Source organism: Natator depressus, chromosome 10 (genome assembly GCF_965152275.1).
Source record: "Natator depressus isolate rNatDep1 chromosome 10, rNatDep2.hap1, whole genome shotgun sequence".
In the NCBI taxonomy this organism is placed as follows: Eukaryota; Metazoa; Chordata; order Testudines; family Cheloniidae; genus Natator; species Natator depressus.
In genome coordinates, this window is record NC_134243.1 from 13,523,089 (window position 1) to 13,546,495 (window position 23,407).

Here is a 23,407-nt window from a genome sequence, read left to right on the forward strand (position 1 = left end):
AATTTAACCAAAATGTCTGTTAAAAAAAAACCCCAAACATTTTTGATGAAGCTGACCATAATGTCATCACCACCAAGAATTCAGAGAACAGCATAGGCATGTCTGTAAGTATCAGTTATTTTTAGTTTTTAAATAAAATAAGAAAATTCAAGAGACAAAAAACCCTCACCGTTTCTTAGTAGGGAAGTCATGGTCAATATCTAAACATAATTTATCACAGTATTATACCTGTTAACTTCAATTTTAAAATGGAAAAAAATTGTTTTGGCTTCACTATGACATCACACAGAACACTGCAATGCAGCATCAAAACTGATGAAACTCAGTATCACATAAAAGGACCTCAAAGCCAATCAAAATTGTAAAACAGTTGCTTTTCCATGTAGATAAGTAGTGGTTTCCTCCCCAACTCAATAATGCTTAAAACACTTATATAGGAGGTGACCTCTCTCCAGCAAGAATAGCTGGATGTGGTTGCCTCCAAAGCCTATCACTACTACTTCTTGGATCAGCCAGAATGTTTTTTTTAGAAAAATAATACTACGTGTTCCATCTTCGCAGACGCTGAGCATGCTGACTTTGCAGCATTCCCAACTCCTGCCTGTTTGGTGACAGTGTTGACATCAACCTTCATTTTTACATATTACCAATTCCATTAATTCAGTGAGGAAAAAGTGAAACACGTAAATAAAGAAACACCAGACGAACATGCAAGCTACAGTTATGTGTTATGCAAGAAAGCATAAGGATTTTCATAGTAATCTATAACAGGTGTATTCATGCATAAAATTGTTTGCTTTTATAGCTCCTTAAATCTCCTATCAAAAGTACAAGTCCACTAAAGGTGTGATCCAAAGCCCACTGAAGTCAATGGATACACGCTCACTGATTTCAGTAAGCTTTGGATCATGCCCTAAGGGCCTGATTGTGATATCCCCACACTGAGCAGTACTTTAACTCCACAAGGAGCCCCACTGACTCCAATAGGACTACTTATGGTATAAGACTGAATTCAATGTGAATACAGGTGACATAATTTAGCCTTAAACAGTTAACTGTAACTAAAATTATATGCATTTGTTTTGCTATTTTTAAACTGTACTCAACTGTTCCGGTGTCTGGGCCCTTTAGAATTTTGAAGATAGATCGCTGGCCTGACAAGTCATTATGGAAGTGTCAGATGTGAAAAGATTTTAGAAAAGGCAGGATTTGCTAAGTACAAAGATTATACTTTAAGTGACTTTGCCTGCACCCAAGACAAAAGATTGCTGCTTTCTGTAGGATCTTTGCATTCTAGTCAAAATTACTCAATATTTGTGTTCCAAAGTATTTTTGTTGACCTGTAAATAAATCAGACCATTCCACAAGACTGAGCTGTGTATTTGAGTTCAAAACCGTTGTCTATCATTCCGTATATAAACCACCACAACTTTTTTTTTTTCATGGAAAAAAGGAAGAAAGTACAAAATGATGTAATTCCAATCAAGGATACAATAGAAGCATTGTTCACAGGTGGTTTACAATAAACTGTTCAAACTTTCCATTTGTGCTAGTAACATAGGAGAGTACACATTAAATCCACAGATAGGCAGATGTCCAGCATTAGTTTCACAATCTTGTAATACATTTGACTGAGTCTCTTAAGAAAATTGGCAAGGGTTACTTTTAATTTCTATAAATACTTTAATATCTAACATGACCTATCCTGCATTAGCCAGCACTGCAGTGGTCCTCAAACTCACACAGCCTTTCTAGTTAAAGAGATGAACTTACATTACTGTGACATAGACCTACCTGTAAGTACAAATGCTGAATTATCCTCATACCAACAATCAAAACGGACCTGATGAAAGGACTAGATGGCTCACAAGAGTAGTAAAGGAATAAAAAGCCTTTAAACTACTATATCACCAGTTCAAATCTGGACAAGTTCAGAATTGATCTAACAGAGCTGCTATCTGATGGCTAAAATGAGTTCCATCCATCTAGAAAATGGAGGGCCACCAACTAAGCACAGTACTTAGTAGGTGGTCTTACCCCATTTTCATGGTGCTTAGTTGATGGCCTGCTTCATTTTCTATAGGACAGGTAATTAATGTAAAATCTAGCTCTTATATAGTGCTTTTCATTGGTAGATCTTAAAGCACTTTACAAAAGGAGGTCAGTATCTTTATCCCCATTTTACAGATGGGGAAATGGAGGCACAGCATGGTGACGTGGCTTGCCTGAGGTCATTCAGTAGGCCAGTGGCAGAGCTGGGCATAGAATCCAGATCTCTGAGTCACAGGCCAATGCTCTATGCACTAGGCTTCACTGCCTCCCGCAAAGAAATTGGTGCCATTGCTAACTGATCAGCAGATAAGCTAAAAATCCAGTAAGTATGAAGAGTGCACTATTCTCTTACAATTAGAAGTACACAAGATAATCACTGATGCCCTACCAGTGTATCTCTGCAACCTCCTTAAATAACAGCTTGGAGGTTTAGTAATTCAAAGGTTCAGATGGTTCAGGTATATTCACAAGATCTTTTGATCCTGAATAAGGAACTCTTCTCAGAGCAACACATTTCTATTTTTAAGCTAGCTGGAAGGCATTTGTCTTCTATGGACAAAACTATTTCAGTAGGCATTTTGCTTTTTGGAGTTGTTTATATGGATTGTATAGCAGCCTAGGGCACAAAGCATGAAATGCACTATGTAAAAAAAAACATTTTATTGTACTTTGTGGAGGTTTTGGAAAAAACACACAAGAAATATATTGAAATTCTTAGATCATTCAAGGTAGAATTTATGGGACACAGAGTAATAATGAGGGAAGGAGGAATCTGAAGATATACAAACCACAGTTGAATACATTCTTGACATAGCCTTAAGCATTATGAGGCTGATATTGAGAGATACTGAAAGCTGCAGCCCATTTTGAAGTTGTTGGGAGTTAGGTCCTCAATAACTGAAAAAATCAGGTTATATTTGTCTTTGTGACAAACCTGAAATATTGGAACTACCCAAACTCATTGCCAGATTATCTGTCTTGCTGAAAAAAATGCTAAAGAGAACAAAGAATTTACTCCAAAGTAATGTCAACTGGAAAAAAAAAAACACCACTGTAAATATAAGAATATCCAAAGCCTTTAATAATTTTAGGGGATTTCCTTTGTCTTACGAGAGAACCAGGTTTTATCTCCATGAAACTGCTTTACTTCTAGGACTATGGGATTTGCAAAGTTTGGAATGTGGGCATGTCAACACTATTGACCATTCTGTAGCCAAAAACCGCAGAGATGCGTAACATAACAATATTTTTGTTTGGGGACTCACGCATTCACAATAAAGTTTATAAAAATGTATCCCAGATTAGTTCCTTGTGTAATTTGACTTTGAGTTTGAAAGAATCTCTTGCACCTTGTTTTAATACTTGTGTAAGCTTTGTTTCATTTCTTCCTTTCAGATTAATTTTCAAAGGGTATGCCTCTTTGGAGAGAGCCTGTTGGTGACAGAGCCATAAATACTGGTAAAACACAGGTTTTTGGATTATAATGCCTGGAAGCAATACAAGAGGAAGAAGAACAGCCATCAAATAGGAGCAGGTCTGAAAAAACAGACTTGGGTAGGCCACCAAGGAGTTATAGTGAGTAAGGATGGCTGTTGATTTATTTGGCATTTAACTTTGGGGTGGGGGGAGGATTTGAAAGGTGCGAAGAGAATGAAGGAGATGAGATAATGGTTAGAAAAAAGGTCGACTTATTTTCACAGCCTCTGTAGATGTTGTCCTTGATGTTAGAGAATGACTACAACACCTCTTAAGCTTTCTTATGAGAAGTGAATAGGTAAACTACTGTAAAAGCCTCGATGTTTGGCAAAGCACAGAAAAATATCCGTTTTGAAACTCATTTTTTGGGCTAGTAGTTTGATTGTTCTTCTGTGGCCAGAAAAGAACGTGGGTCCAGCCTCAAAGGAATGTATCGTTAAGCAGGGTCCCCCTAATGTCACCTGATTGTTTGCCTTAGACCACACTTGGGGGTGGCCTGCTTTCAGCCTTCACCAGGATGACTCTCTGCAAACCTTCTTTGCTTTTTTTCATCAATATCTAGTCTAGAAGACTAACAGTCTTGGATCTGAGATCCTTTTTAGGAATTACCTTTTCCCTTCAGATGAACCCCTTCTCCCAAATCTAAAGGTTTGGTTCTGTAGTTTCTTTAAGACAGTTTGTTTTATTCAGAACAGCTTTTAAAAGGAAAGATTCCTGTTCATCTCACCACAACAGAGTCCTTGATGCAGCAAAATAAAAAGCAGCTCATGCAAAGCCTGTCTTGACTAGTTCATGGTACTCTACAGGCAACTTTGGAGATTTTGCAGTTAAAGCCTTGTGGAAGGATATGAAAGCAAAAGGCCATCATAATCAAATAGTACAGCCCAAACTTCCCTTATTTAGTTCTCTTCCCCTTCCGGGATGCAATCATAATGCTTTCCTGGCCACTTGCGCATATATGGAGAGCTTTGTTTGAGGCAAAAACAATATTGCAAGGAGAATATGGTGAGAGAGTTTGAATTTCTTTCTAGCCTGGTGGAAAAATTGTGGCCGAATCAAGCTGTTCTAATCTTCTTTAGCTACGCACTATAGTAAAACAGATTTCTGAAAATTAATCTCCAGGCCTCATGGACCCACCAGTTAAGGCATAAAATTGAGAAATGTTGGCTTTTTGGGAACAGAGGTGCAATGGGGAGAATTTGTTCCTGGAGGGTTTACATTTTTGCGAAGGACTCTAATAGGAAGAGTGAACTGGGTGAAGAGTCTAACCTGTGGATACATAACTTATAGGATGTCTAAAATAAAAACTTGTTCAATCTTATAAAATATTCATAGTCAGTAATGCATCTTCTGATGATAAGAATTCCCCTCTTTAAAAGTGTTATGTAAAGTGGTTATAATACCTACCTGTCTTGTAATAAAATAGGATTTGGCTACCTCACAAGGGTGTTATAAGACTTTAATGGAATGTTTGATAAGCAATTTGAGATCCTGGGATGAAAGGCACTATATGATTACAGTGTATTACTTATGATGATAATAATTTGGGTTTTTTTAAAAAGAAAAAACAAAACAAAAAACCTCTAGAAGAAGAGCACAGCAGTTATGAGGAGCTTCTGGTAAGAGAATCAGGAAATAACAGAGTTACAGAACACCGCTTGATATATTAAAGCAGGAAATTTCAGTGTCTGGACTGGTGACTAACAATAATACTCTCTCATACAGCTCTCTTAAATCCTCAGAATGCTTTCCAAACATTAGCCAACCTTAGCAACAGCCCTGTGGAGATAGCTGGGGGCAGAAAAGTTTAAGGACTTGCTCAAGACCAAAGTCCTAAATCAGAGCTGCAATTAAGAACTAAGGAATTCCATGTTTTCACTCCTATGCTTAGATAATTAGTCCATGCCAACCTCTCACTCTTGCAATAGACAGAATATGCTGTACTTGAAAGAACTGCAAAAATAAATAAATAAAAACTACTGTCCTACGGTTCAGATCCTCGGCTGGTATAAATCACATTTTTAATTGAGCTATAATGATTTATGTCAGTCGAGGATCTGGCTCTAGGTGTTTCAATAAGGGTCTTTACTCAAAACTAAAACCAAAGGAACTTCTTGGGAAAAGAATGAGCAGACAGACAGAGTTTACAGCATTCTACATGAGCCCCTGGGGCCACATAATGACTGAATCTTCTGAACTCTTTAATCTTTACTGCTCAACTCTGAGTTAAGCGCTAGCAAGGCTTGAAGCCTAAGAGCAGGGAGATTTATAGCGGTTACTTACATTACATTTAGACAAATCGTCTTACCAACAGTAAAAACAAACAAAACAAAAATCAGGATTTTAAACATTTAAAACACCCATTCACAGTTAGTGTCACCTTTTCATTAAGATGTTCGGCGCGTGGTATTGCCATTATTGTCACCAAAACTTTCATTAGCTGCAGGCTAGTTTCTTTGCAGTCTTCTTGGCACACTTCAGTTATCGCTTGTACGCAACAAAGCAATTGTTCCATGTAAAAGATCTACAAACAAAAAGCATGAAATGTGTGAGTTTTGTTAGACAACGTTAGACACCCTTTCTTTCACAGGCCAGTAAAAGTGACACAATCCTCTTTAAAAGTCAGGTATTAGTAGATGACAGTAATAAGATAAATTGTACATATCCTGCTAAACTGGATGCCTATTTATTGTTCCAAACATAGACTCTATAATTCACTCAGTTTTATAATAACCTTTGGGGCATTTTTTGTAGAGCAACGAATTAATACACTCTTCCCAGGTTTTTTGCTTGTGGAAGTGATTACCTTGTCCTGTTAAGAAAAATTAATAACCATCCTGCCAGCCACACGATTGCAATATGCTGGATAAATACATTAAAGAATTTTGGGGTTCCTAGGAAGATTTTCATCTGATCCTGAAATGGAACTCTTTAACTTCTAATGCTTCTGCTGTGCCGATCTCAAACGTCCAAATTTCTGAACATACCAAGTAGCATAGTGATGTTGCAATACGCAGAAGCAAGGAAACCTGAAGGTCTGTCTCCCACCTAATTACTGCAACATAATGCACGAAATCCTGGCCCCACTGAAGTCAATGGGTGTTTTGCCATTGACTTCAATGGGGCCAGAATTTCACTCAAAATTCTTGTCAGTTTGCAAGTCTTCTGTAACAAAGCATAGCAGACCACAGCTGGCAGAGGTTCCATGATTTGCTGTACTATATCAGTGAAAGAGACCACTGTCATACGACTGGTTAGCTCCACTTCCAAAAAGAAAATAAATAAAACTTGAGAATACTCTTACCTATAAATGGTATTTATCTGATGTCATTTATATATCATTCTCTCACTCTGATAAAGAATTATTCCTCAAATAGAAAAGTTAGGACTGTCAAAAGCTGCAATGACAGATGAATGTGGGTCTGTCTACTCTCTATATTGTCGAACAGAGTTAATTTATAGAAGATCACATGGCACTTTTGCAGATCTGTCCTGTGGACTCATTGTTTGAACACCCAGAGGTGGTGGTGCTTCCAGTGGATTAGATCCCTAAGAATAACGTGTTTCAGTGTGATTGAGACCAATTCTGAGCATTCTAAGCATCACTGAAACACATGCCATTAAAACAAGGACTTAAAGAGGAAAGAACTACATTGTCTCAAAGGGAGAATTAAACAGATCCTGTAACACTAGAATAATCTTCTTAAAAAGGAATTATAAATCTGACAAGGGGTACAAAGAATCTTCTGGAGACAGGGTATTGGCCAACTGCATATCCCTGAAGATCCCCTGCTAGTCATTCTAAGGGCAGAGGCTTAACATTTCAAACTCCTCCTGGAAAGAAAGCTAGAATCTTAATTAAGGAGAAGGCTTGGTAGACTGTATGGATTTTTCTTGAATACCAGTAACAGAACATGCTGCAGATCCGGAAATAGAAGAAAGGGGTGAAGAACTCCTGAATTTCAACTGTTACACTAGAGAGCCCACTCCATATTGGAGAAAGAACCTTTCATACACCAAGCTGAAAGGTTCAAGATACTGAGATCTAAGAATCCTTTCAGCTGAACAGTTACATGCAGAATAATTAACACAGGCAAAGAAAATGTAACAGGTGAGGAAGTACACCAAAGGAAAAAAAAATAAACATGCAATGCCTTAATGCTAATTAATTGTATACATCACTCTCACTATATGGCTCACAAAGAATACGGGCACTTCAAAACAGTATAGTAAGAACCGCCTTCAGGCTCACGTCCCATGAAATCCATCTACTGCACGTTAGTTATGTGTGTGCTTAAGAGCAATTTTATCATGTTGGAAGTGTCTTCATCCTGCATTTTTAGGATGAAGGAACCCAAATGTAGGAAGCTTAAATCCTAAAGCTTTTTGCAAAGAGTGTTCCTAAATGCACATTTAAACATACTGATCATTGCCTTTTAAAAATCAAATATTAATATCCAAAAAGCTAGCATTAAAAGGAAGCACTTCTCTTTGTGAAATATAACATGCCAATCACTATTGCCAAGAAAACGCTTTGTATCAATCATTTTTATTTAGCTGGACTGCAGAGCTGGGAAGGGACAAAGTAAATTCATTTGTTTGGATTCTGTACACGATGAACTTATCAAAACAAGGGCCAAATGGTGCCTTTGGATTAATCCAGTTGACTCCCATTGCAATACATGGGAATGACGTTCATAGGTTTAAAAGCAGAAAGTTAGCCTAATGTAGATAACTTGAAGTTTTGATGGCAGGGAAAATATCAATATCTTATAACAATATTAACTAAGACCTAAATAACCCAATGTAGTTTGAACTGAACATATGCAAGACTGTGTGCAAACAGACAATCACAAATGAAAAACTTGTGTGCACAATGATTTAAACAGAACTGCTATTATTTTGGTCAGTATTTCCATGGTACAAGAAGGGGACTTGTCACTTTAGAAAATTTTACAAGCAATTTTGTGGATTGAAAAAAAAGTTATATTCAGGTAAGGTACAGTCTAACTCAGTGGTTCACAAATTACAGTATGTGGGCCACAATCAGGCGGCATGCAGGTGGATTTGAAGTATAGTATGAGAACAAGAATCCGTTATAAACTACAGTTAAAAACAACAAGAGTGGTTTGCCAAATCACTTTTGGCTTTTAGATGTGGTATGCTAAGACTTAAAGTCTGAGAACCAGTGGTCTAAGTCCTGGGCTGTTTTGGATTTTCCATTTATCCTTACCTCTTCAGATCGCTGACAGATCTCAGGTTGTGAGAGTGTGTTGGCAAGATAAGACAAATGAGGCTTTAAGACTTGTCTTGGGCAACCTCGTATCACTGCAGCTAGAATCATGAGATAAGAAGGCATAGGTGTTTTTTCAAGGGCTGACATCAGTAACTTCAGAGATACCTTAGGGTTAACAAATGTTCCAATCAACTCTGCTGCTTTCACACACTGTAAAAGAGAATAAATATAACTTGAGGATTATTTTGAAAACACAAAGACCATTCATCATATCCTGGCCCTTCCTCTTTTTATGATTCCAGCTGTTTTTTAAATACTTCAGCAATTGGCTTATAGGCCTTTCCGCTCACTCAGTAATGACTGCATGCATGAAAAAATTTTCTTGACATGTGTTCACAAAGCTCATAATAAGGCATGTAAGCATCCTTCTCAGCATCAGACTCAAACTTTCATGAGAAAGTTGTAAAGCACAGTGTAATAGATCTCTAGCTTAGGGTGACCAGATGTCCCAGATTTCCTGGTTCAGGGTCCCCCCAACCCCTGCGAAAACTGGTCTGAGGCACACCCCCTACCCTCATTTATATAAACTCAAAAAAGAAGTAATCCATTTTTTGTTGCATTCACACTCCTCTCAAAACTGTGTTTTAGAGAAGCACCTTTGTATCTCTCTCTGGCATGCAGAGGAGTCAAGTATACATGGCAGCCTAGTGATAGCATTGTGTACTCCATATAGGAAGAGCCTGCTCCTTTCAATCTTTCATTCTCGGTGCTAGCAGGGCTGCCAAGTACTATGTATCCCCCTCTGGCATGCAGAGGAGTCCCAAGGCCCAGGCTCCAGCACAAGCCCGAATGTGTACACAGCCCCGCCGCCTGAACAGCCCCGCCGCCTGAGCCCGAGTCAGCTGACACGGGCCAACCACAGACGTTTAACTGCAGTGTAGACATACCCTTAGAATCCCCTAACCCAATGCTCGGGCATTGGTTCAGTGATGACTCACAGGGCAGAGAATGCCCCTAACTGAATCACCAGTACTGCTTCCTACAACATTCTGAGTTTTCTTCCTCCAAGTACTGATCAGGTGCACCTCTGCTTAGCTTGTGAGAACAGAATCAACTTCAGCCTAAAGTGCTCTGGCTCAGGACCAGACATGTGGAGTAGAATCAGGGAGAATGGGTGTGAAGAGATCTAAAATCGGGTATATGGGAGGAGGGTGCAGTCTGTGAGAAGAAGAGGAATGCAGAGGGTGTAGAGAGAAGTAAGGATAAGAAATGAAATCCAGACTCCATTTGGCTTCCATAATAGCACTATCCCATATAGAAGCTTGATTTGGAAAACCAACCTTTGTTGACATATACTGGCTGCAGATAGTCCAGGCAATGTGAAAGTAACAAAAATTGGAAACTGGCAATGGAACTTTTTGTTACAGCTTATTTTGTGTGTGTTCCGGTGGCAGTAAAATAAACAAACAGGAATGAGATTTAGTTGTTAAAATTATATAAAAAAAACCCCGTCCTTTATACCCTTTGAAAAATTTGGTTTAATTATTTTGTAAATGCAGCCGTGACTGATAATCTATGAGAGTTTTGCCTGTTGATAAAAATCAATAACAACTGTGTATTTTAAGGCACTGGCTTAAATAAATCTATTAGAAAAAGTGTTCTATTTCTTGTCTAAAAACAACAGTGGGAAGGAAGCATTTACTTGGATAACTGATGTATCTGAACACTGATGGCTATCATATGAAATAAACATACCTTAATGTTATGGTTAGATTATGCACTGAGAGATAACAAGTGAAATTAACTAGAAAGGGCATGAACTTCACATATTTTTAAAATGGAATTTGTTGCCCCAAGGCATTTACACTTAAATCTGGTGCTTATGATTTTTAAGAGGCTGTTAATGCTTCACTTGTTGGCACAAGAGGTGAAAACTATTTGAATAGTCTCAGTTTTGGTCTTCACATGAATCTTACAAAAATAAAATTTATTTTAACAAATACACATAAAAATCTACAAAATGTTTAACATCCTCCCTAAAAACATTTAAAACTATTGGGGATCTTGATCATGCATCTGTACTCTGGCAAAACTCTCACTGAGTTCAACAGAATCACTAGCATCATCTTTTCCCATAACAGTATTTCTTTGAAACATTTTGTAAAAGAGAAATGAGATTCAAAGCACTATTAACAAGTGGCAATTGTAACATTATTTTATATCCTGTGGGAAGAGTGAGATGGCAACTCATGAGGTTAGGACCCTTAAAAGAAACGAGAGGGGAGAGAAATTATGGGCCCAGTTCACTCATGTTGTTAGTTGTTTGTGTGCCAAATGCTCCTTTGAGCCCAATTACAGGATGAGGACTTTTCCCAACATGTTAAGTAAAATATTTTAAAATTTATTTTCAGTTAATTAAAAATAGTTTAATTTTAGCCACATGGACCCAATCCTGAGCGGTGCTGAGCACTTCCCTCTCCTCCCCCGGACTTCAGTGGGAACTGAAGGAAATAGCCCCATACACTCAAGACTATTTAAGACTGGGTCTCTATTTAGGGTATTGTAGATATCTAAAAAAGGCAAACTCACATTTCTGACCACATTATTCTCTTCATCTAAGCATACTCGGTACAAAGTTCTAAGCAGTAGCTCCATGTGCTGTGTAATGTGATCCTCTGCATGTAGCAATAATATAAACAGAAGCTGAGATGCTTTTATTCTTGTGCCTTCAACCCAGTCAGTTACATCATGACAGAGACCTGGAAGAATTTTGGAGAGGTTTCTTGATACGAGCTCCCGACATCCCAATTCTGGTCGAACCACTAGGAGGAGAGGGAAAAAAAAAACAAAACAAAAAAAACAGAAGGAAAGTTCAGGAAAAGCACTACAAATCCTTCGCGGAAAATTTTAGAAAAGGTTAATGGTGTTGATTCATAACAAAAATAACATCTTCTCTGCTTCTATGTGAAGTACATGATTCAAAGCACTGCATTTGGCTTTATCTGTGAGAATGCCATTGACTTTTTAATTGCACAATGCTATTAAACTCCATTTAACACTTTGAAAACGTAGTTATTTAATAAGTAATATTAATACCACCTAGGTGTTATATAGCAATTTTCATTAGTAGAGCTCAAAGCACTTATATGATTGGAAAGTTGGTATTTTCATTACATGCTTTATTTTTTAAAAAAATGTATAAAAGGAGAGAGGAAGGAAAATAAGAAGCTCACCGCCCAACATGGCAAATGCATTTCAGCCAATCTCAAAGCATATGACACAAAGAGATAATCTCCTTTTTACTGTTATTTTAAAAATCAAATGGAAGCAAACAAACAAAAAGAAAAACAAGAAAAGCTGGACTTTTTCAAAACAAGCTTGGCGGTGTCCCTGGCTCAAACACAATTGAGACAGCATGCAGCAGTCAGAAAACTTTGAAATAGCATGAGAAACATTATATACAGGTTTCAAAAAAGAAAAAAAAATATTCTTTTCAGGGTGTCAGAATATAGTAGGAATTGGTGAGTGTGCCTCCTTGTACTTCATATTACTGATATCGTAATCATGTCTAAACTCCCTAAAATAAATTCTTCAATTGTCTCAGGACATTTCCTCCCATCCGCTTGTATGGCTACAAATAAAAAAAAATATCTGATCATAGGTAAACAGCATTGGGTATAGAAAAGATTGAAATCTGACACAAGGTAAAAAAAATGCCTATGAAATAACTATTTAAAATAAAATTCTTTAAAACATAAGACACTGTTTGATTATTGCTTCTTTTGTGTATGGAAGAGAGCACTTGGATTATAAGAATTGACAGTGAATAGCAAAGGTCAAATGAGGAAATTTGCCTGAGACAACAAATATGGAGTGGCATTCTATTTGACCTGAGGCAGAAGGTTGTTTTTTTTTTTTTTTTTTTTTAAAAGGATTCTGACCATTCCTTTTCAATAGTTCCTTCATTTCAGATGTTCAAATGCAGACATTTGATTCCTGTAGCTACCTGCTGTCAAAGAATTTCCCCCCCTCACTATAAACTGTTTGCACCTGTATCCCAAGGCAATGGTTGCTCAATGAAAAACCATTCAGTTGTATAGATGGCATTGAATATTAGGGCAGCCTTCACTCCTCCGCCCCACCCGCAGTGCCTATCATCATGAGATCAAAGCACAGTAAGGCTGAGGTGTCAGGTTCATTAGCTTGCAAGTACAAAAGGGTAGTTAAGGAAAATGCATTACAGCCCTTAATGGAAAAGAAGGAATTCTAGATCCTGAAATATAGATTTACAATGAATCACTCATTATCATGGAATTCTTTTTATAATATGTTTTGAAAAGGAAGCAAATAGAGGCAAGTGTTAAAACATAATCACAAAGAATAAAATGGAACTTAAAATACCAGAAACTGAAATATAAAACAGATGGTACAGACACATAGATAAATACAAAACTTGCAACAAGACACCACAAATTCCTAATCTTATTTCAAGACACAGGTAAGACTCAGTGGTAAATCATCCTTTTCTCTTTTATCATGCATAGCTAGAGAGACACTATCAGATGCAATCTGGCAGTAAAAGTAAATGGCAGGAAGGAATCTTAAAGTAATTATTAACTTCTTGGGACTGAAGTACAACATTACCAAGTAATTTCCTCAGAAGGCTCTGCAATTATCTATTAATCTTTTCATTGAAGACTTAAATGCAGAACTTTAGCAAGCAAGATGAATTTAAAAAAACGGATGCAACTGGGCAGCGTTGGGGCGGTTTGCTCAACATTGCGAAGCACTTTTCTTTTGATCAGAGCATTGTCTCACACAGCTCTATAGCAAAGACTGGCTTATGAAGTAGCTCACTTTCCTACCAGTGGTAAGTTCCATTAAAATAATTCCACTAGAATCATGTTCGAAAAAGATGCAATTAAATACTAACAAATATGTTATTTTAACTAATACGTTGCACCAAAGTTCCCTCTTGTGGTATGTTTTATCTTTCATGGTAGGAACACCAAAACCGATCAGCTTTGCTGTTCCCTCATCAATCGCACTCATGATAACACATATCCCTGATGATATGCATTAATTCATAGGGGATGCCTGCATTTGCACCTTATCTGAAAATGGTATAGGTAAATAAAACACTGAAGAGGACACCAAAGAAGGTCCTGGAAACAGGACCAGTAATGTAGACGGTGCCAATATTGAATGGTGAACTGCTCTTAGTACCAATTTTCGAAGGTGCATCTTCACTGATCTTGGCATTTTAAAGATGTGTTACCACCCATTCTAGAATATAAAACACTTGTGAAGACATTGCAAGTGGTGTAGGAGGAGGTTATTTCCTAAAAACAGTAATCTGGGATGAAAACATTTGTAGCAAAGTCTGATCTGGTTCAAGAGTTTGGTGCAGATTCTGTGAGGTCTCCAGTGGCTGTAATGCTTCCTAGAATAGCAACTTATTTTTCCTCAAGGAATTCCTAAATTCTTCATGTGAAAACTATCAACATATCAGAGGAACTGAGTAGTGTAAAGGGACCCATTCCAGAGACACCTTGCTTAACTATAGGATAAGAAACCTTAGTATGCTTTTAATGCTTTCGAAGAAAAATTTATTAGCCTCACTTTCACTTATTTAAGTTTTCAGGAAAAGAGATTTTGGAATCCAGTGCTAAAGAGAAGGCAGAGGACAAAAAAAGAAAACAGAAGCCGATGGATACTATTCATTTTAGCTCTGGAGGACATTTTTGACTATATTCTGAGATAACATGTAATAACTCCAAAAACTCAAGGCCCATACAAAATTCAACTAAGAGAGCAAGCAAGAGGAGAATTATTCAGACTCATCAGGCTTTTGGAAACAGAGTGATAATAGGCAGGATGTGCTGTCATGGTTATAGTTTCTTTTCTGATTCGTGAACCATTGGACGATAACAAAGTACCCACAGATATTCAATAGGGTGCTGAGCATGATGTGCTGTAATGCAAAGTAGGCAATGGCCTCTGCATGGACAAAATTCACGGAGGAAGCATTTGCTTTTATTACCAATGGAAGTACCCTTTCAGAGGTATGGTCACCTTTCATGCTAGTGGCAGCTCCTTCATTCAGAATTGTGAGGAAGTTGCAGACTGCTTATGTGACTTGAGACAGGTCACTTACTTTCTGTGTCTCAGTTCCCCCTTTGTCCAAGGGTATAACACATCCTTTCACCCACCTTTTGTATATCTTGTCTATTTATATTGTAACCTATGTGTTTGTAAAGATCCTAACATAATAGGGCTCTTGTCTCAATTGGGGCCTAAGGCAATACCATACCACAAATAACTACTTATAACAATGAGGATAAAGTATTTCCTTTCCATGACAATCCTCCTTTCCAAAGGTAAGTTAAAACGTTTTAGAATCAATTACGAGAAGTCATACTAGTTTCTGTTATTCTTGAACCTTCTTCTTCCTCCGTCCTACTCTAATTTTAATATGGCTAACAAACAGCAGCATTATTTCACAACTACTAAGATTGCTTTAGCGTGCTCTTTTACATTTAGAATACCGACCACAACATTCATGAAAAGAGCAAAATTTTCCCTCAGCCTTCATTGCAGATATTTTTAAAAACCCATCATTATCTTTACAAAGGAAATATATGAATGATGGGTGATTATCTAAAAATTCATGAGGCTGACCATCTATTAATATGAACAGCCTGTGACAGGACAAATATTTCTCTTATCATTAGAGGAAGCAAAGGCATTTCTTAACATTTACATGTCCCAAAGCTAATATTATAACTTACGTCACAGAAAGAAAAAATAAAAACGAACAACAGATCAACTTGACTGCCTTGAAGGCTAAGCAGACATGTCACGTTGGTTACTATTATGACGTGCTTCCCCTTTCATTCAAGCATTACCAAGTAAAACAATTTTAACAAAAATATAATTTCAAAAGAGAAAGGACTCCGGAACCCACTGTCATCGAAAGGATTTTGTTGCTGGGGATTCTGTAACATGATTGGCAGGTAGGGACAAGTCAAGCATGATCTTGTTCTTTCACACCATAAGAGCATTTTGTTCTGTTAAATCTGAGTGTACAAATCAATAAATTACCCACTTTAACCCCCTCTCTCTCACCAATATCCATAAGTATAGTTTTAAACATTAACTTTACAAACCTAAGACAGGAAACAAGCTTCATGCCACAACATAAATGTTAAAGCTACATATAAATAATATGGTGCAAAGAAGTGGTTAGCCTTTGTTGCCCACCTAGTTTTCCTTGGAAAATAGAGAAGGTACAGTAGTTTCCCTTAACTGCTTCCATTTTCTCCCCCTCTGCTGGCTGACTTTACATCTGCTTAGAAGTTTAATATAATTTTGAAGCAAGCTTTTCTGCCATTAAATTTATTTGGGTGCTTCATGCTATCCCATGAATGCTGTGTCTCAGACTCACTGTTCAGGAAGAACTGAATGTCTCAGGGTCTCTCTCTCCCCAACCCTCCCTCCTCATCTCTTCTCCCTCTCCCCACATGGTTTCTGCCTTAAAAACAGCTTAACATAAAAATGGCCATACTGGATCAGACCAATTGTCCATCTAGCCCAATATCTTGTCTTCCGACAGTGGCCAGTGCCAGATGTTTCAGGGGAAAACGAACAGGACAATTACCAAGTGATCCATGCCCTGTCATCCAGTCCCATCTTATTGCTGAGTGGAGGAGACTGCAATATCGTTTCATCCCTTTTTCAATGTGCAGTGTGCAAGGACTGCAAATAGTAATGAGTCCTCTCCCACTCGCCAATTATTTTGGGCCAGATTATGATAATTTATACTCCGTGTGAGAGAGGCTATTTTATGTGAAGTCCCATTGAGGCCAATGGGACTATTTTCAGGGTAAATTACTAGCAAATGTGAGTAAAGGTATCACAATTTAGCCCTATATGGCTATATCCCTCATCATCTACTTTTATTTGTGATAACAACAGAACAGGCTTTGACTCAGGTGGAAAAATATGACTCCTTAGGTTTCAGGAAACCTGAAATGACGCCATTCAATAAATCTGAATTTTGCAACAGAGCTGCAATACTGTGGATATACATATAATCATATGCCCCCTAGGACTGAGAAGGAGCAGCACGACTTCTAAATTCATTGAACTGCAACTAGTAGATGGGTTTTGTTTTTATTTTAAAAAAAAGAAAAGAAAATGGCTCCTATAGTATAGGAAAATATTAACAGAGGTTGAAACTGGGTCTAGGATAACACTGTTTTAGGAGAAGACGGAAATGTCTATATTTATTTATGAATTAATTCTAGCCATCAGCCCAAGCTGTTGTGCATTCTGACCCCTAGATGTGCCAAGAATAATTATGGCCTTATCTTCTGACTTTAATCCTAAATTTTTCTGAAGTGTAGATATTTCCCAACCACGTTTTGCATGCATATAAGTCTCTTTTCTAGTGAAAACACAATCTGGGTTTTGTTTATTTTAAGGTTAACAGTACAGTTTACTTATATATTCTCATTTTCAGGTACTGCCTCTTCTTTTTGAGAGTGTGGGCATGTTCTGCCAATGACTGCAGTGGTCAGAGTAAAGGTACTAGCAATGTATAGTATTTCTGAAATATTCTCAATTATTAACAGATTCCTCCTCCTCCAGCTCAGGGAAGATGGGGGAACCAAAATTCTGAAGCCTGATTAAGGTAAGAAATGGGGAGCAGAGGAGAGGGTAAAGGGATCCCTACGGCTGATTAAGGCAGTGATTATGGTAACTAATTAGAACAGAGATGCAAGTCTGAACAGATGAATAGCAGTAGAAAAGGTAGGAGAGCAGGAGACAGAAATGCAGACGAGGAATAGGAATTCCGAAGGCTGGATTAAGTGCCTCTCTGAACACTCTTCTACAGAGTGCCTTTTATTTAGTGAACAAGATCCCACTTAAATTTTCATAGATGTTAACTAAAATAACATCTAGTGACCAGTCAGCATGGACACTCTTGTTTGGAGGATCATGCAAGAATTAGAGTACTGGAAATGCTCAAATACACCAGGCTTGGTCTTCGTTGCATTTTCTTTCTTCCTCTTGTACTAATTTAAGTTGTTACCCTGGGGGAGTTGGCTATGTGATGAATGGCAAACCCCATTATATCAGAAAGCTACTATTCAGCAGTGGTTGAGGCACTTGTCATACAGACTGACAAGTCTGAAAACTACTTCATGTTGACCTCATATCTGGCTCAAACCATATAATTCAAACCTTATATATATATATATATATATATATATATATATATATATATATATATATATATATATATAATCACACCCCCCCCCCCCCAAGAAAGTATATTCAATAAACCAGATTAACTTCCTTACATACAGAGTTGGCATCCAGGAGTCCTTTTAGTATCACAGCCTAGGGCAGTGGTAGAAAGATTGCATTCATGCTAGAAAAATTCAATACTGTGGATGACTTGGAAAACTGAATACAATAACCCATAGCTGTCTTTGTTTTCATAGCTGCTATATGGCTATGTCTGCACTATGAGCTAGGGACGTGATTCCCCGGCTCATGTATACAAACTTGCACTAGTCTGATGAGAGCTAGCATGAGTATAAGTAGCAGTGTAGGTGCAGTAGTATGGGTAGCAGCAGCAGAGTCAAGGCTGAGACGTACTGAGTATAATACCACCTGAAACCAGTGGGTACGTACTTGGCACGGCTCATCTATGCCTTCACTGCCGTTACCTGTGCTATCACTACAGTGCTATTTATGCTCATGCTAGCTTTCAGAGCTAGCACAAGTATGCGTACATGAGCCTATAATTTAATGGTTTAGTTTTCATTAGATGTGATAGCTCTTGGTAGACCAATATATTTTAATTTTAAGAAATACTAATAGAATGTTGCAAAGACATACATTACAATAGAACACTTGACAGACTGACAAAAATGAGTTATGTATCAATACAGAACAAAGAAGAAATTGTTGAAGTTTCTTTAATAAAGTCTGCATAACCTATGAATGCTAACCCAATACAAAGTCATATGGTTTTGTTTATATTTTAATTCAGGCTGATACGTTTCTCCATGGAAACAAACAAACAAAAAACCCCTAGTGTTTCTTACTGGGGGAAAAAGGAAAAATAACTTCTGCAGAAAACTTGTGAAGCCTATCTGTGCACTTGCACCAATTCTGTACAATCTTTATAGCTGCAAGTAAGATTTATGTAAAGTTTGAGGTGAAGTTCGTTAAAATGGGATTTTCTAATGCACTCAGTGTAGGCCTAACTCTGCTTTAACTGAAGTCAATGAGAGTTTCACCATTGACATAATGCTCTCATTGAAACCAATGCTGAACAGCTTCTGAAAATCCTACCCTTAAGCAAATACATACATAGAGTTTAACTCTGAGTACCTTCAGCTCCCATTTAACTTTGTGGGAGCTGAGGGCACTCAGCACCTCACAAGATCAGTCCCGTAGACAACTATGACTGCTTCAACTGCCTTCAAGTACTTATTTTTCACATCCTCTTCCCTTTTCTTAATATCTTTTATGCATACATATATACTGAGGAGGAGCTTCTTGAGCCAGTTATTTTCCATCCCGAGTGCTTTTCTACAATACTCACGTCCTTCAGGATAATGAGATGGTGCTGAATAAAAGTCAAGCTTATCCTTAAGGTCTTCTTCATTCTCTTTTTCCCACTGCAAGCCTATCCTCTTCCAATAACTCACAGCCAGTTGCCTAAAGTATAAAACCAAAGTGTTTGAACCACCCATCTTTACATACATACAGAATGGATGCATTTTTAAATGAGACTGCTGGAAAACAAGAATCCCCTCTACACTCAACTGGAAGACTTCTTTGAATACACTAGGACAAACACTAACTTCAGATACACTTATGCAACTGTAATGGCCAGAAAATTTTTTTTTTTTAAATGAAGTTTCAGTTCAACAGAAATAAACAGTGTGAATCTCAACTAGCTGGGGGAAAAAAACCTTTTGCTTTGAGAAGAAGAATACAACCTCCTCTACCCTCTTTATAATCACACTTATTTGAATGCAGCAATAACAAAAAAAGTTACTGAAAAGTTGTGTGTAGAAATAAGCAAATCAGCTAAATAGAAGAGCAGGACGTTTTCCTGAACTCCGACCTGAGTGCAGAAGTACTTTAATACAAAGTTATCTATAAAAACTGGATCCTTTGTTCTGCTTACTTGTTCTCAGGCATTTCATCAGTAAAGCTGCTGAGTAACAAAGGAATCAACTTGTGAAAGTAAGAATATCTATCCCGCAGGTGCAACAGCCATTCTCCAACAACACTTGTAACAGCTTGCCGAACCTAGGAAGGTGAGAGAAACAACACACTGCAAATTTTGCTACAGTCCCATAACATGAAGGGAAGAACTTTGAAAACAAAAACCTTAGAGTAAACTTTAGCAAAGTGTCTAGAATAGTCATTTATCAAATCTATTTACAAAAACAATAACACACTCAAATAATGAACTTTCATACAAGACAAGTAAGCTTTGAGGGGGGAAAAAAATAATCAGACAAACTATAGTAGTAGACTGCCTACATGTCCTGATCACCATTATCTTAGCTCATCATTCCCTGAAGTAAACAGCTCCAACATAGGGTATGTCTTCACTAGCAACGTTTAAGCACTGCTGCAGTTTAAGCGAGAAAATTGCAGCACTATAAAGTGGCAGTGTAGACAAGGCCATACCGTATTTCCATTTAAATGGTGGATGAAGTCTGACACATTCTAAATCACAGTCGTTCTTAGAGGGAGTACATTATGAAATGAGGTAAAAACATGGCACCGTCTACTAATAAAAAAATATTTAAAAAAATAATATTCTTCATTTATACAGCACATTTTAAGCAAGGCTCTCAAAGCCTAACACATGCGATGTAGATATGGTAAAATCTAGATTTTATGAAACTCCATTTAACCTAAAATACTTGCGTTCCCCCTAGCTGGCCCAATCCAGCAAGCACTTAAGGGTGTGCTTAACTTTATGTATATGAATAATCCCATTAAAAGTCAATGCAACCAATCATACGCTTAAACATTTACATATGTGTTTTGCTGGAACAGGCCAGAGTGCTCAGTCCCTTACTGGATCAAGCCCTAAGACTACAGGGAGAACATAAACGCTATCACTCAACTCTGTCAACCAACGCTTTAGATTTTCTAGTTTACTTGGTCTTCAAATTTCCTATCTGCTAAATACTATTGTGCTGAAGGATTATTGCAAATCCCTTTGATTTTACAAAGATTTTTGTCAGCCCCTGGAGAGACCTTCATAAAACAAACCAAAAAGAGTTCTCTTCAATTATACCCATATTACTGAGGGACAAAAGAGCCGAAGGACCAGATTTTTAGAAGTATTTAGGTACCTAACTCTCATAAAAATCTAGCCCTAAGTGACATCTCCAAAGTTACGTAGCTAGGAGTAGTACAAACTGGAACACAATCTGGAACTTCTGATACTAGACCACACACCCTCCCCACAAAAGTTGAGTATTACAGCTTTATTCACAAGAACATGCCATCCTCCCTAATTTTTGAGGATCCCTCCTTGGTGGCTAATTTTTACTTGGTCAACTTTATATGTTAATATACAAATACTTAAATTCAGCTGAAGCCGAAAATCTTAATGAAGCTAGGAGAACAATTTAATTGGCATTAAGTAGTGAACAGATATTTTTATTACATTTTTTTATTCCTAGAAATATGTTAATGAAGGCGAGGCAAAAATCTAGACAAAATAAAGTAGAGTTACCTGAGGAATTTCATCAAAAAGTCGCTGGGCCAAATGAGAGAGAACATCATCTACAGACTTTCCGTTGCCAAACTGTATCACCGTTCCTGTGGCCTGAATCACAGCAACACGGACTCGGAAGTGCTGGTGTGAAACTGTTTGCATTAAGGGTTTTATCAAAAATTCTGAGTGCATATGAAAGTGTTCTGTTAAAGGAGAAAGAGAGAAAGCTCAGCTCTGTCTTTATATGTATGCCTACAACAGACCTTGTGCAAACATCACCCTGCATTTATATAAAACCTTCTGGACATGGATCTGATTTATATAGCTATGTTTATGTATATATATGGTCTCATGTGGCAGAGTGTGTTAGACTGGGATAACAGCACATTTGCATCTCTGCCACTATCATCCCAGTCCCATGACCATCCCAGCACCCTCCTCCTGCTGCAGCTTGTAATTCTGTTCCCATTCTTTCTACTCTGCCCTCTACTCCCCCATCCCCAGTTAGGATGGCCAGAGCAGCACTGTCCACATACCTGCAACTCCTCCAGCCAGGTGCCCGGCACCCTGAGTTCCACCCCCAATTCACCCTCTTCATCCGAGCCAGAGCCACTAACAATGCTCCTGCAGATTCCTCATCTTTCCTGGCTTCCCCACCATCTCTCTCCTCTCCAATCACTAACCCCGAGCGCAGGACCCTGTGCACCCGCAGCTCCCCGTGGCTGCCTTCCCCGGGTCCCACCTGGCATAGCCCTGGCGCTGGCGGCCGCACACCTGCAGCTTTCACGCTTGACCTCGGGGTAGGGGTCGAGGAGGGTGGCCTGCAGGATGTGGATGACCTCGGGCAGGTAGGGGGCCAGGGCGGTCCCGCAGAGCTCCAGCACGAGGCCCAGGAGCTGGATCAGGGCCAGGCGCAGCTCCTCGCAGGGCTCCTGCGATTGCCCATGCGGCGGGCAGAGGCGCTGGGCCAGGGCCGGCAGCAAGCAGGGCAGGCCCTCAGCGGGCCGGACGCTGTGGCTCAGGCCGTGGCAGGTGAGCTGGACGGCCAGCTCCCGGCAGCGCTCGGCCGGATCCCCCACCAGGCACCGCACCAGCGGCCGCAGCAGCTGCTTGGCGAAGACCTCCTGCAGCACCGGGGCCGAGAGCGGCCGCTCCTGCACCTCGGCCCGGATGGCCCGCAGAGCCCGCAGCCGCACATCCCGGCCGGGCTCCTGCAGGCTGCCCAGGTGCCGGCCCAGCGCCTGGACCACCTCCGCCACCCGGCGTTGGTCACCCAGAGCCCCGTCCTCGGCCATGCTGGAGCGTCGCTAAGGAGGCTCAGACCCCCCGCTGCGGCCCGTTACTAAGGACTCTGCTCTGCTGGCGGCCGCTTTCACGGCAGTAAACACATGCTTTACGGCAATTTCAACATGCAAGAAACTTTATTGGCAGGGGGCTCTGGCGGACACGGACACTGAGGCTGTGGTGGGTCTCGCCCAGCAAACCGCTCCAGCGCCACAGAGACAGTTCGAGAGAGTGATGGGGGGTTTAGAGGGAGCATGGGTCAGGGGTTAAAGTGCATAACGGGGAGCCAGCACTGCTGGGTTTAATTCCCATGGGGCCTTGGGCAAGTCATTTGACAGCTTCCCTGCCTCAGTTTCCCTATGTGTTAGCTGGGGCTAACAGCATTTGAAATGTAGTTGTCCTGACACAGTGCAGCATAAAGGCTGCCCCATAGCTAGGGTTGCCAACCCTCCAGGATTGGCCTGGAGTCTCCTGGAACTGGCACCAATCTCCCAGCGACTATTGAAAGCAATCCAGGAGATTTTAATAGGTCATTTTAAGAAAATGATATTACGTCATGGGGGGAGGGGAGGCATCTCCCAGAATAG

At 39.1% G+C, this 23,407-nt stretch overlaps 1 protein-coding gene across 1 annotated transcript in view; it reads right to left on the bottom strand.

The window, feature by feature from the left end:
- The window catches only part of DNAAF5 (dynein axonemal assembly factor 5), a 40,615-nt gene extending 17,695 nt beyond the window's left edge, over positions 1 to 22,920 (bottom strand). The window contains exons 1-7 of the mRNA XM_074965250.1: positions 22,279 to 22,920; positions 21,555 to 21,739; positions 19,980 to 20,104; positions 19,389 to 19,504; positions 11,354 to 11,586; positions 8,762 to 8,974; positions 5,909 to 6,052 (exon numbers count right to left, since the gene is read on the bottom strand). Of these exons, the coding sequence (XP_074821351.1) occupies positions 5,909 to 6,052; positions 8,762 to 8,974; positions 11,354 to 11,586; positions 19,389 to 19,504; positions 19,980 to 20,104; positions 21,555 to 21,739; positions 22,279 to 22,831 (1,569 nt within the window). The 5' untranslated portion in view covers positions 22,832 to 22,920. The remainder of the gene's footprint in view (positions 1 to 5,908; positions 6,053 to 8,761; positions 8,975 to 11,353; positions 11,587 to 19,388; positions 19,505 to 19,979; positions 20,105 to 21,554; positions 21,740 to 22,278) is intronic.
- Positions 22,921 to 23,407: the final 487 nt, after the last annotated feature.